General features: G+C 41.4%; 1 protein-coding gene across 2 annotated transcripts in view; it reads left to right on the top strand.

The window, feature by feature from the left end:
- Nucleotides 1–8,564: 8,564 nt before the first annotated feature.
- FNIP1 (folliculin interacting protein 1) overlaps nucleotides 8,565–15,417 on the top strand; it is a 159,626-nt gene continuing 152,773 nt past the window's right edge. The window contains exon 1 of one of the 2 annotated variants that reach the window (XM_009240982.4): nucleotides 8,565–10,054. In XM_009240982.4, the coding sequence (XP_009239257.4) occupies nucleotides 9,963–10,054 (92 nt within the window). In that variant the 5' untranslated portion in view covers nucleotides 8,565–9,962. 2 annotated transcript variants of the gene reach the window in all.

The raw sequence follows: 15,417 nt of genomic DNA, 5'->3' as shown, positions 1-15,417 counted from the left end.
TCATTGGTATTAGAAAACTGTACACTAAAATAGATGATTTTAGCTATTCATAAAGAGCCTTCATCCCTGAGAGGTCTGAGAAGGAAAAAAGAAAGACAATGCCAGGGTACAATGTAACTTCCTTTGATTGTTTTTTTTCCTTCAAAGTTTATCGCTAGTACGATTAAAAGTAGTAAATCTTTCTCTAAAGCAATGTAGAGAAAAACAAAAACAAACAACAAAACAAAAAAGTAGTGAAGTTATTGAAGTGCTAAAAATGAAAATGCTTATATTATGAGCTATTTTTAACAGAACTTAATTGAAACCACATGAGTGAGAGACCTAATTTCAGGTCTGACTGAAAGAAACTCTATACTCAAGGTTTGCTGAAGTAGGGAATGTATAATATGTATAATCAGTCCTACACTATTTAATACATTACCTTTTCCCCCAAAAAAACCTTCTTTAGCTAATACTATCTGTAGGATTTTTTAAAATTTGGTAATACAACTTGCAGCATCTCAACAATTCCCTTCTTAAAAAGCAATGATCCTGTACAGTGAACAGAGTCCAGTTGTATAACTTGGAGAGATTTTAACTTGATTAGTCCTTGATGCTAAAGGGCTTTACTAATATTATACATTCGTAAGAGTCAAATTTTCAAAACTTCAGGAATCAGAAAGATTGTAACATCTATGAGTTATTTTGCAGTTAAATAATCTGTATAGTATTCATTTTTAACAAGGCATCCCTATGAAGATACTCTTATAATGATTTGACAAGGCTTTAAGCCGCTAACAAAGCTATTTGTGATTTTGTGATTTCACCTGAAGATGAAATATGGAAAAGTTGTGAAGAAACATAGATGAGAACGTTAGCGATGGAGACTAGCATAAAATTTAGACCTGTATTCTAAATTAATACTCAACTAAGTCAGCAACTCTTGGGGTGGTTTTAAAAGAAGAAATGTGATAAGCAGTGGGGAAGTAAGGAATGAAATAGAAGCCCTCTTCTCTGCCTTCAAGCAGTTTATATTTCAAGTGGGATGTGAGAGAATGAAAATGAATTATTTGCTAGTTTCTAATCAGGTGTTAGGTTCCTGTGAGAAGGAAAGATACTTGATTCTTGGATTGGGCCTGGTGGGGTGGAAGAAATAAACATTTGATGGTTTCACATTGCTGATGAAGAAAATATAGGTAGCTCTGAGAGGTAAATGTTTGGCCAGGGCTATGTAATTTAGGAAGTGATGGAGCCAAGATATGGGGCAGGAGTATTTGAGTATAATATTTTTTTTCTTCTCCCCAGAAAAGGCACATTCAACATTTTTGTTTTATAGACTGCAGCACAAGGAAAGGTCAGAGGGAGGAAGGAATTGGAATTGGCATTGGCATTTAAGGCTTAGGAGTGGAGGATGTAACAACTTCAATTATGATTAAGAGCAAGGAATGGCTGGGTGCGGTGGCTCACGCCTGTAATCCCAGCACTTTGGGAGGCCGAGGCAGGCGGATCACAAGGTCAGGAGATCGAGACCAGCCTCGCTAACACGGTGAAACCCCGCCTCTACTAAAAATACAAAAAATTAGCCAGGCGTGGTGGCAGGCGCCTGTAGTCCCTGCTACTCGGGAGGCTGAGGCGAGAGAATGGCATGAACCCAGGAGGCAGAGCTGGCAGTGAGCCAAGACCGCGCCACTGCACTCCAGCCTGCGTGACAGAGCAAGACTCCGTCTCAAAAAAAAAAAAAAAAAAAAAAAAAGGAAAGCAGAAGAAGCCTGCTGGCTGGGGACATGAGAAGTCCAAAGAGGAATCCTATTGGCAAGTCCTTGGAAAAGGTTGTATGCTTAATCTTACATCTGTTCCAGGCCTCAGAGGTCTTTCAGTGAATCTCCCTGGAAGAATATGAAAAAAGGAATTCATCTCTTTCTGGGATGAGGGGTTCATAGTTTTTATCTATTTTCAATGTAGTCTGCGATCTAAAAAAGGTTAATGAAACAACCCTTTTACTTCAGCATGTAACTAAACTTTATTTTTAAGCATTTAAAATTATATCTTAAAATTTTATCTCATTAAAAACAAATCTCAGGTCATAAGTACCTCAAAAGTTCAGTTAAAAGTGCATGAAAGAGCCAGGCACAGTGGCTCATGCCTATAATCCCAGCACTTTGGGAGGCTGAAGCAAGCAGATCACTTGAGCCCAGGAGTTTGAGGCTAGATTGGGCAACACAGGGAGACTCCATCTCTACAAAAAAAGTACAAAAATTAGCTGGGAGTGGTGGTGCTTGCCTGTAGTCTCAGCTACTCGGGGGTCTGAGGTGGGAAAATTGCTTGAGCCCGGGAGGCAGGGCTGCAGTGAGCCATGGTCGTGCCACTGCACTCCTGCCTGGGTGACAGAGCAAGACCCTATCTCAAAAAAAAAAAAAAAAAAGTACATGAAAGTTGATGTCATTTCCATTTTTAACTAGAATTTTCTCCCACCTGTCCAAGATATCATTCATCGTGGTTTGTTCAGTAATGTAATAGCCTTTTATTTTATGTTGTGTATATAGCATATGTGTTTATATAAAGGGTGTGATGCCCAAACTTTCCAGATAAAAGTTATCTTCAACCTCTCCTGCTCTACTCTTATTTTCTAATCTGAATTTTAAAATGTTTCATCATCTTACATGTTAAATCCTACCTTGACTCCATATGTTCGTCTAGCTAACCTATCATTCTTCATTGGTTTGTATTCATGTTTCCTAAAGAGCGTGCTTTCCACTTTCTCACAGACCCCTCACCTTTTACCCTTCCTAAACATACCCGAACACACATAATTTGGCCTTAGCTTTGTTTCTCCACTGACGTTGTTCCCCTTAAGGCTCCCAGCAACCTCCCTGATGCTAATCTAAGGGGGTATTTTTCAGTTCTCATCTTACCCAATTTCTTCCAGCTAATGATGTTATAGACTAATACGTTCTTCCTAAAAGCCTCCAGAAAAGAATGACTTCTCTGAAACATTACCCTCCAGGCTTTCATCTCATCTTTAGCTCACTCTTTTCCATTTATTACAAAGGCTCCTTTTTTTTCTGCCCAGTCTTTAAGTTTTGGTGTTTCCTGGGGTTCTGTTCTGGGGCCTCTTCTCATGCAACACTTGCACTGGGTGATCTCATATACTCATGGCTTTAGTTACCATCTCTGTGCAGCTGACCCCAAGTTTTTGTCTCTGTTATGGATATTGGTAGTGGACATGTGTGGTGACTTCCCCTGCATTTATCCATTGCCTTTCTAACTTTATCCTAAGTGGATTTTACATTTCTCAGCCATATGGTTTAGGTGGGATTGATCCCACCCATAGTTCCAGGGGTAGGCCTTTAATGGCATAAGCCAATTCATGTTAGCCCTCTCAACTCTGGCTCAGTAATTGGTTCAGTGATGGGTCCAAGGCCTAAAATGATCCTATTGGGATTAAATATCAGAGTTTTTTTCCTGGAATGCTGGGACAGACTTTTCATCTGTCCTTTCTCTTGGACTTTCATCTGAAAGGATATATCCTGGAAGCTGCTGGCAGCCAGCTTATGTCCATGATTGGAGACACTGCCTGGGAATAGAGTCTGCACAGAGAAATCAGAGATGAGAAGAAGAAACTGAATTCTCGATACCATTGATGCAGTCCTTGGATAAAGCTGTGCCTGAACTGTTCATCTACACTAGATCCAGTTATGAGAGCTAATCAATTTCATTCTTTGCTTACGCTAGTTTTGTTTGGGTTTTCTATCATATGCAACGTAGAACATCCCGACTAATGGACTCAATCAAAATCTTTCTAGAGTTTCCTGCATCATAGCATTTATCAAAATGTACTATAATTGCCTGTCAATTTTTTATTTTATTTTTTATTTTTTGTGACAGAGCCTTGCTCTTTGTCACCCAGGCTGGAGTGCAGTGGCATGATCTTGGCTCACTGCAACCTCCGCCTCCTGGGTTCAAGCGATTCTCTTGTCTCAACCTCCTGAGTAGTAGCTCGGACTACTACTACTGGTAGCTGTGCACCATCATGTCCGGCTAATTTTTGTATTTTTAGTACAGACAAGGGTTTTGCCATGTTGGCCAGACATGTCTTCAACTCCTGACCTCAAGTGATCCGCCTGCCTTGACCTCCCAAAGTGTTGGGATTACAGGCGTGAGCCACCACACCCAGCCTGTCAATTGTTTTTTTCTCCCTAGACTGTAAGGTCCTTGATGCAGAAACTATGTCTTGTTCTTTATTGTATTGCTGGATTCTAGCACAGATACATATTAAGCATATTAAATGTTTGAAAAATATTTGTTGAAATAATTTTTGTCATAGTTTTGTGCACTTATAATAGAATTCAAGATGAGGATTTCAAGCCAATTTATATTTGAAGGAAAAGTTTGATTCCCTGAAATAACTTATCACAATCTGTAATAGCTTTTTTGTTATTTAGTTTCTTAAGGGCAGGGCCTGTACCCATCTTGTTCATATTGTATTCCTAGCACTTGGAACATGGTAGGTGCTTATTTTCACCATCCCTATTAGGTTGTTTCTGTTGCATACAAAATTCTCTACTATATTCCATCTTAAAACAAAAGAAAACCAATTTTCCCTTTCCATCTCCTCTCTGCTCCCCATCTCAGCAAAAAAAGAGGAGTTGTCTGCATTTGCTTTACCACTTCCGTTTTGCCCCCTTTATCTTTTGGAACCTGCTTTCACTCACATAACTCCATTGAAACTGTTCTTGTCAAGATATCCATATTGACAAATCTAATGAACACTTGAATTTTCAGCATCATTCAACACAGTTGACTCATGTCTTTTTAGAGACGTTTTCTTCTCTTGTCTTACTGCTGCTCCTTCTCATTCTATGTTGGATCTTTCTCTTCCAGACCTGTAAGTGTTATCCTCTTTGGGTCTTAGTTCTGAACCCTCTTCTTTATATATACACTCCCTTCACGTAAAGTCATCCATTCCATTATTTTAAATTCCGTCGGCCGGGCGCGGTGGCTCATGCCTGTAATCCCGGCACTTTGGGAGGTAGAGGTGGGCGGATCATGAGGTCAGGAGATCGAGACCATCCTGGCTAACACAGTGAAACCCCGTCTCTACTAAAAATACAAAAAAAAAAAAAAAAAAAAAAAAAAAAATTAGCCAGGCATGGTGGTGGGCGCCTGTAGTCCCAGCTACTCAGGAGGCTGAGGCAGGAGAATGGCGTTAACCTGGGAGGCAGAGCTTGCAGTGAGCCAAGATCGTGCCACTGTACTCCAGCCTGGGAGACAGAGGGAGACTGTCTCAAAAAAAATAAATAAAAATAAATTCTGTCTAGAAGCTGATGCCTCCCAAATTTCTCTCACTAATCCTAGCTTCTCCCTATATATTCTACTCAGTATCTCCACATGGATGTCTAATAGGCAATTCAAACTTAATACATCCAAACTTAATATGCTTGGTTTTCCTCTTAAAATCCATGTGTTCCCTGGTCTTTTAATCAGGAAATAACTTCCACTTAGTTGCTCACAGCAGAAACCTAGGAGTCATCTTTTTCTTTCCTTCGTTCCTGTTAGAAGTGTGTATCTCCAAAATAACTTGCTCGCCACCATCAATTCTCTCCTAAAGTACGAGTAGTCACCTATTTCATTTCTCTGATTCCATTCTTCCTCTTTTAAAATTCCTTCTCCACAGAACAGCCACAGTAGAATCATAAATTGTGTTATGTCCCTCTCCTGTTTCAAACTCCTCTGATAGCTCCCATCACACTCAGTCTAACCTCCTTTCCATAATTTACAAGGTCCTACATAATCTGGCCCCTTGTACCTTTCTAACCATTTCAAACCATCTCCCATTCTCAGAGTATATTTTATTTCTTCTGGCTTCCTTTCTCCTCTTCAAACAGGCCAAAACCATTTCTCTCTTAGAGCCTGTGTACTTTTTCTTCTCTTTGCCAGAATGTTCTTCACCACCTTCTTCCTATAGCTGGTTCCTTTTCATTCTTTACATCTTAGCTAAAATCACGCATCTTTGGATAGGCCTTCCCTGACCACCCTATCTAAATTTGGTCTCCATCAGTTGCTTTCTATCCATGCTTTCTTTCCTGGCTCCTAGCACACCTTGCAAACATCTTGTTTATTTTGTCTCTTCCCACAAAAAACTAAGTTTCTAAGAATAAGGACTCTCTTGTTCAATACCATATTCCCAGTGCCTAGAGTAGAGTCTGAGATGTTGGAGGGACTCAAGAAATGTTTGTTGAATAAATCACTGTTTATGTTTTCTGGTGCTTCAGAATACTGCCATTTCCTTATTATATAGCAATAAATGGTCAGTTGGTTTAGGAGTTTTTAAAAGTGGGGTAACTTGAGCCCATCTAAATGTTTTTCGGGCAGGTCTACTTGATCATCTTGATTTTGAATGTCTTGTTCTGAGATGTCATCAATGAAATTATAATTTGTTTCATGATAATTCAGCATAATTGAGACTATACTTATTAGCATGGTGGTTGAGGAAGATTTTAGTTTTATTGCCACCTTTTCCTATATGTAGTAACCAGGAAATGCCTATAGCAAAGAGTGCCTGTCTTTTATGCTATCAGGAGGGGAATCTTTGAAGCAGGTGGACAGAAATCCATAGACTGTTAGAGTTTTGAGGAGACTAAATCTTCTACCCTTGAGTGAGAGTGTAGTAGGCCTTATGTCTAATCTTTGTAACCCAAGTAGTTCCACATTGATATAACGTAGCATGAATGAGTAGATAATTATTTTCTTTCTCACATTTCCTCTTTGTTGACTCCTTCAACTTACAAAGGCTGCCTGTAAGACACCTCAGCTTCTCTGTGATAGGATGTAGTACTAAGTAAAAGGAAAAATAAAAGATAATATTCACTGATACTAAAATTGAAATATTTAAAATTTAATCTGAATAATTATGTATAGTTTTGTCCTCTTTTATTACAAACTTGTATCATTTCAGCGCTCTCTGATTCTGTGACTTTAGTATTACACTGCAGTGTAGGAGAAATGTGATGAATAATAGGAAGTAAATCTACTTTTTCTCTGTACCTTCAAGTATAAGACTAAATGAGACTACAGAAATAAAGCTATTACAAGACTAGAGAATACTGAAAGTGTCTCTTATGCAAGCAGTTATATTCTTTTCCCTTACTATTAATATCTATAATTACCCATGAAGTAATTTTTTCCCAAGACGAAAGCACACAAGGTTATTGTATTTGGAAAGTTCCTTCTGAAGGGACCTGGAACTACTCTTTTCTGTGCCAGTCATGGACAGCCATTAGTCCTTAGTGTCTTTGGTCCTGTATAGACAGACTTTGGCCTGTTTCCACTTGTACTCATTTAGTGTAACTTAACTAGCGTAAAAACAAAACTTCCCCAAATGATTGCCCCATTAATTGACTGATAGGATCTACACTTCTGTTTACTTTTTAAAAATTGCATCGACTTTATTTTTTTGTTTACAAAAACTTCATTCTTCATTCTACATTCAAATGTTTTGTGAGAAAAATATACACAGCTCATTTTACCCTGTTAGAAATCTTTCAGCATTTGATGCCAGAGGATTATCTGAAATGTCTAGGTGAAATAGTACTGCTGTTTTGATCCTGTATTGCCCAGTAGCTTCTGGACCTTGGGTAATACACAGAGCAACTGAATGATTTTCAACCTAAGCACCTCAAATGTTACCTCCTCAGACTTTGCTGACACCCTCATTTCATTGCTTAGTTCTTACTAACTTCACAACAGTAGTTACTATCTGAAATAACTTTAAATACTTATTTACTGCCTCCTCACCTAGAAAGTTAGCTCTTTTTTACTTTGGATCCCCATTGCCTAGAATGTGAATGATTGTGGAAAGAATAGGTCAATATCTTAGTCATCAATAAATAGTGCTTTAAAAAAGTCTTGGAACATTGAAACTCAGTATTTTGGTTGTTGACAAATTCTCAAAGAGATATAAATTCTGCCTATTACTTTTTCTTTTCTAAATATCTTCAGACCCTTATTTAGAGCATAAACTCTAGCTGCGAATCAGTGGGAGTTGGTAGCCACTTAAAGAAAATAAAATTTAATTTGTATACCTAATTAAATGAAATTCTCAAAAACTATTTGTTTTTTGAGATAGGGCCCCCTCTGTTGCCCAGGCTGAAGTACAAGTGGCACTCACTGCAGTGTTTACTTCCCACACTCAAGCTACTCTCCCACCTCAGCCACCCGAGTAGCTGGGACCACAGGTGTGTGCCGTGACCACACCTGGCTAATTTTTGTTTGTTTTTGAGACAGTGTCTTGCTCTTGTTGCCCAGGCTAGAGTGCAATGGCACAATCTCGGCTCACTGCAACCTTCGCCTCCTGGGTTCAAGCAATTATCCTGTCCCAGCATCCCAAGTAGTTGGGATTACAGGCATGCGCTGCCACCACGCCGGCTAATTTTTTGGAGACGGGGTTTCACCATGCTGGTCAGGCTGGTCTCGAACTCATGACCTCAGGTGATCCAGTCGCCTCGGCCTCCCAAAGTGCTGGGATAACAGGCGTGAGCCACAGTGCCCGGCCACACCTGGCTAATTAAAAATTTTTTTGTGTGTAGAGACAGGGTCTTACTGTTGTCCAAGCTGGTTTCGAACTACAGAGCTCAAGCGATCTGCCTGCCTCGGCCTTGCAGTGTTGCGATTACAGACGTGAGCTACCACGCCTGCCCAAAGTATTTTTATCCTGCCTTCCAACCATATACAAGTTATTTCCTAAATTTCTCTGAGGATTACATCCCATTGTACAAGCTTCCTCATCCTGGAGGGGGATTGAGTGAATGGATGGGGTTGCTGAAAATTTATAAGATTAGTTTGATCCAAACCCTGATATATTTTGGTTCCATGGGTTAAATAAGACTGTGAGGTCACATGTGAGCAATGTTTTTCTTTTTTTAGAAAGCGTTTCTTCCCTGTAACTTGACTAAAATTCCACAGTTCCTCCCTTCTTCACACCTAAACATTAAGATAGATTTATTAAAAATCTAAATAATTAGTGTAAAGGGTTAGATATCTGTACATATATGTCTTTAGGCTTGCTGACTTCGTTGGTTTCACCTGATTTTGTTGGTTACCAAGGAAACAGCCTAACTCCTGAGCCTCCAATCGCTAGCTCTTCCAAGAGAGTAATTCCAGGTGTCAGGGTTCTAGGCGCTAGTACAAACTGCCCGCAGTCCCTGCTCGAGGTCGTCTTTGCGGGGAGCCATGGCTGTGGCACGGGTCCCGGCAGGTTCCTTCACCAGTCCCTGTGAGCCAGCCCCCGCGCTGTCCAGATTCCAGACCTCTCGCGGGCCGGCACGGCCTTCTAAGGGCGGGCCTGGGGTCCTGGGCTCAAAGTCCAGCCTTGGCCGCGGCCCCACGGGTACGCTTGTGGGCCTTCCGTGCTCCAGGAGCCGCCAGACTCTGCCCGGCGCGGAATGGAGGTGTGAAGCCGCAGAAGCTAGGAAGGGGCTGACAAGGAAGAGTCGGTTGCCCGTGGTTCCCTACGCAACTCTGTGGGTACGGGGAGTCGAACGAAGGCTTCTGCACTCCAAGGCTCCTGGCATCGTCCCCGCGCCACCCTGGCGTACCCTCTGATGGTCGCTGACAGCCTCAAGGGGGAGGATCGAGACTGAGCCTGCTCCCGCTACACATCCCCAGCCACCTTCTAGCCCTGTTCTCTCGGCTCACGCCCCGCCCCGTGAGCTGCTACGTGACGGGACCCGCCAGTGAGCCTATGGGAGGCAGCCCCGCCCCACGCCGCCACCTTGCCCCTTGCTCCGCGCGCCGCCACGTGATGCGGCCCACCTCCAGCCAATGAGTGCCGGCCTTGCCTCGCGCCCCGCCCCGCGCGCCGTGGCCGTTTGAAGTGACTAATTTCTGTCATATGACTGAGGCGCCCATGGGGGTGGCGGGGCGGCTGTAAGAGTAGGGGCCTAGCAAGCGCCCAGCGGAGCGACCCCTGCCTGGCCGTGGCTAGCATGGCCCCTACGCTGTTCCAGAAGCTCTTCAGCAAGAGGACCGGGCTGGGCACGCCCGGCCGCGACGCCCGGGACCCAGATTGCGGGTTCAGGTAGGGCGCTGTGGGGCGGTGGTCGCGGAGCCGATGGCCTTGTGGGCTCCGGGCTCCAGGGGTGTTGGGGCCTTCGGTGTTCCGACCCAAGCGGAAGCGCCGCGCCGAGACCAGTATCTGGTCCTCGGTGGGGTGGAGCCGGCTGCGGGCTCGCGCCGAAGGGTTGGAGCGAGGTCCTACCTCTTCTTTTACCCCACCCGCCTCGCCGTTGCCCCTTCCCCCTCCTCCCGTCGGTTTGTTTACGACCTGCCCCCGGCCACGCGCGACTCTGCTCCTCCGGACCTAGCACCGCGGCCTGAGACTTTGGGTCCACACGCCTTCCTGGCACCGAGTAGAGTTGGGCGCGGGTTGGATTGGACCTCAGCCGCCGTACTCCGGGCCGCGAAGTTCTCCCCTCCTCCCCGTGACCAGTTGTCCTCCGGGCGCTGCGTTCCAGCTCCGTTGGCGTTGTGGAGAGAGCGGCACGTTTGGCCAAGCTTCTGAGTTGAGAGAAGGCAGGAGGAGCGAGTAGGCAAGGTGCCGTTCTTTCAGGTTTCTTGGACGCTGAAATTGGAGGTGTGCAGTAACCGGACCGAGCGACCTTAATGTTATCGAAGGAGAAATGTGAAACTTGAGTTTAGGGTTACTGCCGAAGCAAGACCAAATTGAATGAAATCTGGCTTTGGAATTGGCTGTAGATTCTTCCTCCTCAGAACTGTTACTGTAAAGGAGTCTTAAAAATTGAAAATGTTAGCAGAGCATTTTGTAGTGTTACAGGCTTTGTTAATTTTTCATTGTAGTACCTGTTGCTGGCAGAGTAACTTTTCAGAATTGTAAGATTTGATATAAACCTGAATTCAAGGTAAAATTTAGTCGTTAAACTGCACCTGAGGAGATTATGGCCAAACAGCCTTTATACGTATTGCAGTGTGGAAACTTGCAAATATAACTAGGCTAAATGTCAAATACCACACGTTTTAAACTTGGTAGGATAGCAAAGAGCCCAGTTGTACAGCAGTAGTAGAAACAAAAAATAAAATAAAACAAAAAATAAAAATAAAAAAGAGCATCTGTCAAATTTTGGAACAGGCAAAGTTGCCACACTGGTTTAAGAAATTTTGCTGTTCTTAAAATTATTCACTCTCTCTTGCTAATGCAGGTCTCATCAGGAAAAATTCAGTAAATGCATATGGAATTGAAGACATTTTTCTACGTAACTGTCTTTTCCCCTGAAAAATAAATGTGTCATGCTCATCTGTCTCTCTTTAAACATTTCTTTAGTGTTTTTCCTTTGAAAAATGAAAGTGCAGCTTAGATAATACTACATTGAGCCATCTAGTAACTCAAGCGACAATAGGAAACAGGTTCCGATAGGATATTTAAAAGGTGGCATTTGAATAGACAACTGCTTTCTATTTCTGGACAAAGATTGACTTTGGGTACGTAGGTTTACAAGGGTCTCAAGTCACTCATATGAAAAAACATTTTCACGTCTGTTTTTCAAAAATGTCTACTATATAGTTGCGTAATACTATTTTACAGTTACCAAAGAACTTTCTCATCAGTTATCTTATTTGATGTTTCACAGCAGTCTTACGAGATAGAGCAAGTAGCAGTGCAGATAACTATATACTTTTGCCAGTGGAAGTAAGAATTATCTGTAAGCCCAATAACTGCAGTACATTATAGAATCGCTCACTTTAAAAATAAAACTTGTGCATGTGAGAAATGAAAACTGATGAAACAGAATAGGCATATCTGAAGGAAAAAAAAACATTCTGGTTAATGTCACGTTGTTAATAACTTACAGATCTAATCAACCCAGGGTTTTTTAAAAACTATTTCATTGAGCTATAATTTATACACAATAAAGTATAAATACATTTTAAGCATACATCGTATACAGTTGTGTACCCACCAACCCCAAGAAGTTTTAGAACACTTCCATCCCCCAAAAAGTTCCCTCATGCTCTGTTGTAGCCTAACCCCTCCTCACCCGTGGCAGTCACTGATACTTTCTGTCATAGTCTTGTGTCTGGCTTGTTTGTTGCATTTATTAGTTCCTTTTTTTCTCACTCTGTCAACAGGCTGTAGTATAGTGGCGCGACCACGCTTAATGCACCGTCAACCTCCTGGGCTCAAGGGATCCTCTCACCTTGACCTCCCAAAGTTCTGGGCTTACAGGGATGAGCCACCACACCCAGCCAGTTCCTTCAATTTTATCACTGAATGGTATTCCATTGTATGGCTATACCATGATTTGTTTATTCACCCACTAGTTGGAGGACATTTGTTTTTTTTTCCAGATTTGGGCTATTATGAATAATGCTGCTGTTAATGTTTGTGTATAAATCTTTATGTGGACATATATTTTCATTTCTCTTGGGTAGAAATCTAGGAGTGGGGTTGCAGAGTCATGTGCTAAGTGTTGTGTTTAACTTTAAAAAAAATTGTCAGACTTTTCCAAAATAGTTGTACCATTTTGTATTCTCAGTAGCAATGCATGAAGGTTACAGTTTCTTCACAGTCTCTTCAATATTGATAGTTATTTTTGTTCTTTTTTAATTAAAAATTTTTATTGTAAAAAACATATAAAATTTACTTTTTTTTTTTTTTTTTAAGATGGGGTCTCACTTGTTGTTGCTCAGGCTAGAGTGCCATGATACAATCAAGGCTCATTGCAGCCTTGACCTGGGCTCAAGTGATCCTCTCACCTCAGCCTCCTGAGTAGCCTCCTAAGTATCCTCCCACCTTGGCCTCCCACAGTGCTGTAATTGCAGGCGTGAGCCACCATGCCTGGCCGAAATTTACTGTCTTAATCGTTTTTTTATTCTTTTGATTATAGCCATTCTAGTAGTATCTTGTGGTTTTAATTTGCATTTCCCGAAGATCATATTCAGCATATTTTTATATAACCCAGGTTTTTGAGTACACTAACATTTAGTTTTCATTCTAGTATACCATGCTTTCATTGCTGGAATCCTTTTTTGGGTGTTTTGTTTTGTTCTAGTCAGCCTAAGTTGTTAAATCACGCTTGGGTGTAGTTAGCCATTGGCAACTAACTAGCTCAGTCCCTAAGAGACAATTCCTAGAGTAATCAATATACAAAGCCCAGTAATTGTAAGCCACAGCAGGACTCTAGAATAGGAGAGACTGCTGTTAAAGAAGCTTTAGGAACCTTTCTGTATTGTCTTTTATGGTTACCCTATTGGAAGAGATGGCCAGGGAATACCCCCTTCCTTTGTCTTCGCTCTAAGGTCTCTTACCATATAGATTTCTATGTGCTTATCTAAGATTCTTGAGCTGGAGATGAGTTTGAAAAATATTATCGGGAGGGTATTTTTTCAGTCGTTTATAGAATTGAGACAGTAATTTGTTTTCTCCATTTAAAGAATTTGGGAGAAAAGGCTGTTTCTAGTAGAAGATATTGCTTTATGTTCTCTCCATTTTCTTCCAGTGGAAGTAAAAAGTATAAGCCTGATAACTATAGTACATATAAAAGTGATTGTTTTGGGCTGGGTGTGGTGGCTTATACTTGTAATCCCAGCACTTTGGGAGGCCATGGCAGGAGGAGTGCTTGAGCCCAGGAGTTCAAGACCAGCCAGGGCAACATGGCAAAACCCCTGTCTCTACAAAAAATATAAAAAATTAGCCAGGTGTGGCAGCATGCACCTGTAGTCCTAGCTACTCAGGATGCTGAGGTGGGAGGTTGCTTAGCCTGGGAGGTTAAGGCTGCAGTGATGAGCCATGATTGTGCCACTGCACTCTGGCCTGAGCAACAGAGTGAAATCCTGTCTCAAAAAAAAAGATTGTTTTAAATAAAATTCCTGAAAACTAATTTGGCAAAGAAGGTTGTTTTGAAGTGAAATGTTTGTAGGGCATAATTAATGTTTGTTAAATAATGTCTGGATTTTTGTTATACAGATTGAGTATCCTTTACCTGAAATGCCTGGTTCTAGAAGTGTTTTGGATTGTGGAATTTTTTGGATTTTTGAATACTTGCATATACATAATGTGTTTTTTCAGAGGTGGGACCTAAGTCTAAACATAAAATTCATTTTTATTTCATACATACCTTGTACACATAGCACATAATTTATACAATACTTTTTAATGATTTTGTGCACAAAACAAAGTGTCGACTGCATTTTGACTCCTCACATGAAGTCAGATGTGAAGTTTTCCACTCTGGTGTCTTGTCAGTGATCAAAAAAATTTTGGACTAGAGATGCTTATCCTGTATTCCAAATATATGAACATTTATTCTGATTCTTTGTATCAGGGATTCTTAATGTACTCAGCCTTTTAACTGGTCTGTGATCACTCTTGCTTTTTTCCAAACTACCCTCAATACCCACTTTTTAAAAAGTGCCAATTGTGGCGGGGCACGGTGGCTCACGCCTGTAATCCCAGCACTTTGGGAGGCCGAGGCAGGTGGATCACCTGAGGTCAGGAGTTCCAGACCAGCCTGGCCAGTGTGGTGAAACCCCATCTCTACTAAAAATACAAGAATCAGCTGGGCGTGGTGGCGGGCGCCTGTAATCCCAGCTACTCAGGAGGCTGAGGCAGGAGAATCGCTTGAACCTGGGAGGCGGAGGTTGCAGTGAGCTGAGATCGCGCCATTGCACTCCACCCTGGGCAACAAGAGTGAAACTCTGTCTCAAAAAAAGAAAAAAAAAAAAAAGTGCCAGTTGTGATAATGAACAGCAGACAAAATGAGAGAAAATGATGTATAGAATTTAATATCTTCATAACAGGTTTATTTTAAGGATTCAGAGATAAGTCATGTAAAGAACTTAATGTGGTGCTTAGCACATGGCTTTCAGGAACCAGAAGTAGTTGTTACTGTTATGTCAGTTTTGTGTAAAAACCACTTAGTTTGGGCCCAGACTCATTAAAGGATGGCTTTTGCCCATTCTGCATAGTGTGGCTTTTGCTAATTTGCTAGCCTTGACTTTTTTTTTTTTTCTTTCCGTAATGACATTTTTTTAAAAAGCCACTATAGTATTATTGTTAATAGAATTAACAGAAATTCCTTAATAATAGCCATTCTTAGTCCATATTCCAATTTTGTGTCATCTCAATTTGTCTTTTTATGGTGGATTTGTTTGAATCGGTCTTAAGAGTCTGTATATTGCATTTGCAGTTAGGCAGCTTAAGTAAATTTTATTCTATAACAGCCCTCCCCCACTTAAATTTGAAATTCCCCACATTCTGTGTTTGGCTTTTCCAGTCTTATGGTTTCCCAGCAATATGTGGTTTAAAAAGCCCCTCCAGGCAATTCTGATGCTCAGGTTTGCTGTAAGTTTGCTATAACCTATTCCTCTGTTTCTTGTCTTTCCTGAAAACTTGAAGTTAGATTTAGATATTTTATCATATTTAGG

This window comes from Pongo abelii, chromosome 4, assembly GCF_028885655.2.
Source record: "Pongo abelii isolate AG06213 chromosome 4, NHGRI_mPonAbe1-v2.0_pri, whole genome shotgun sequence".
NCBI classification, from domain to species: Eukaryota; Metazoa; Chordata; class Mammalia; order Primates; family Hominidae; genus Pongo; species Pongo abelii.
This window is presented reverse-complemented; position numbering and strand designations above follow the sequence as displayed.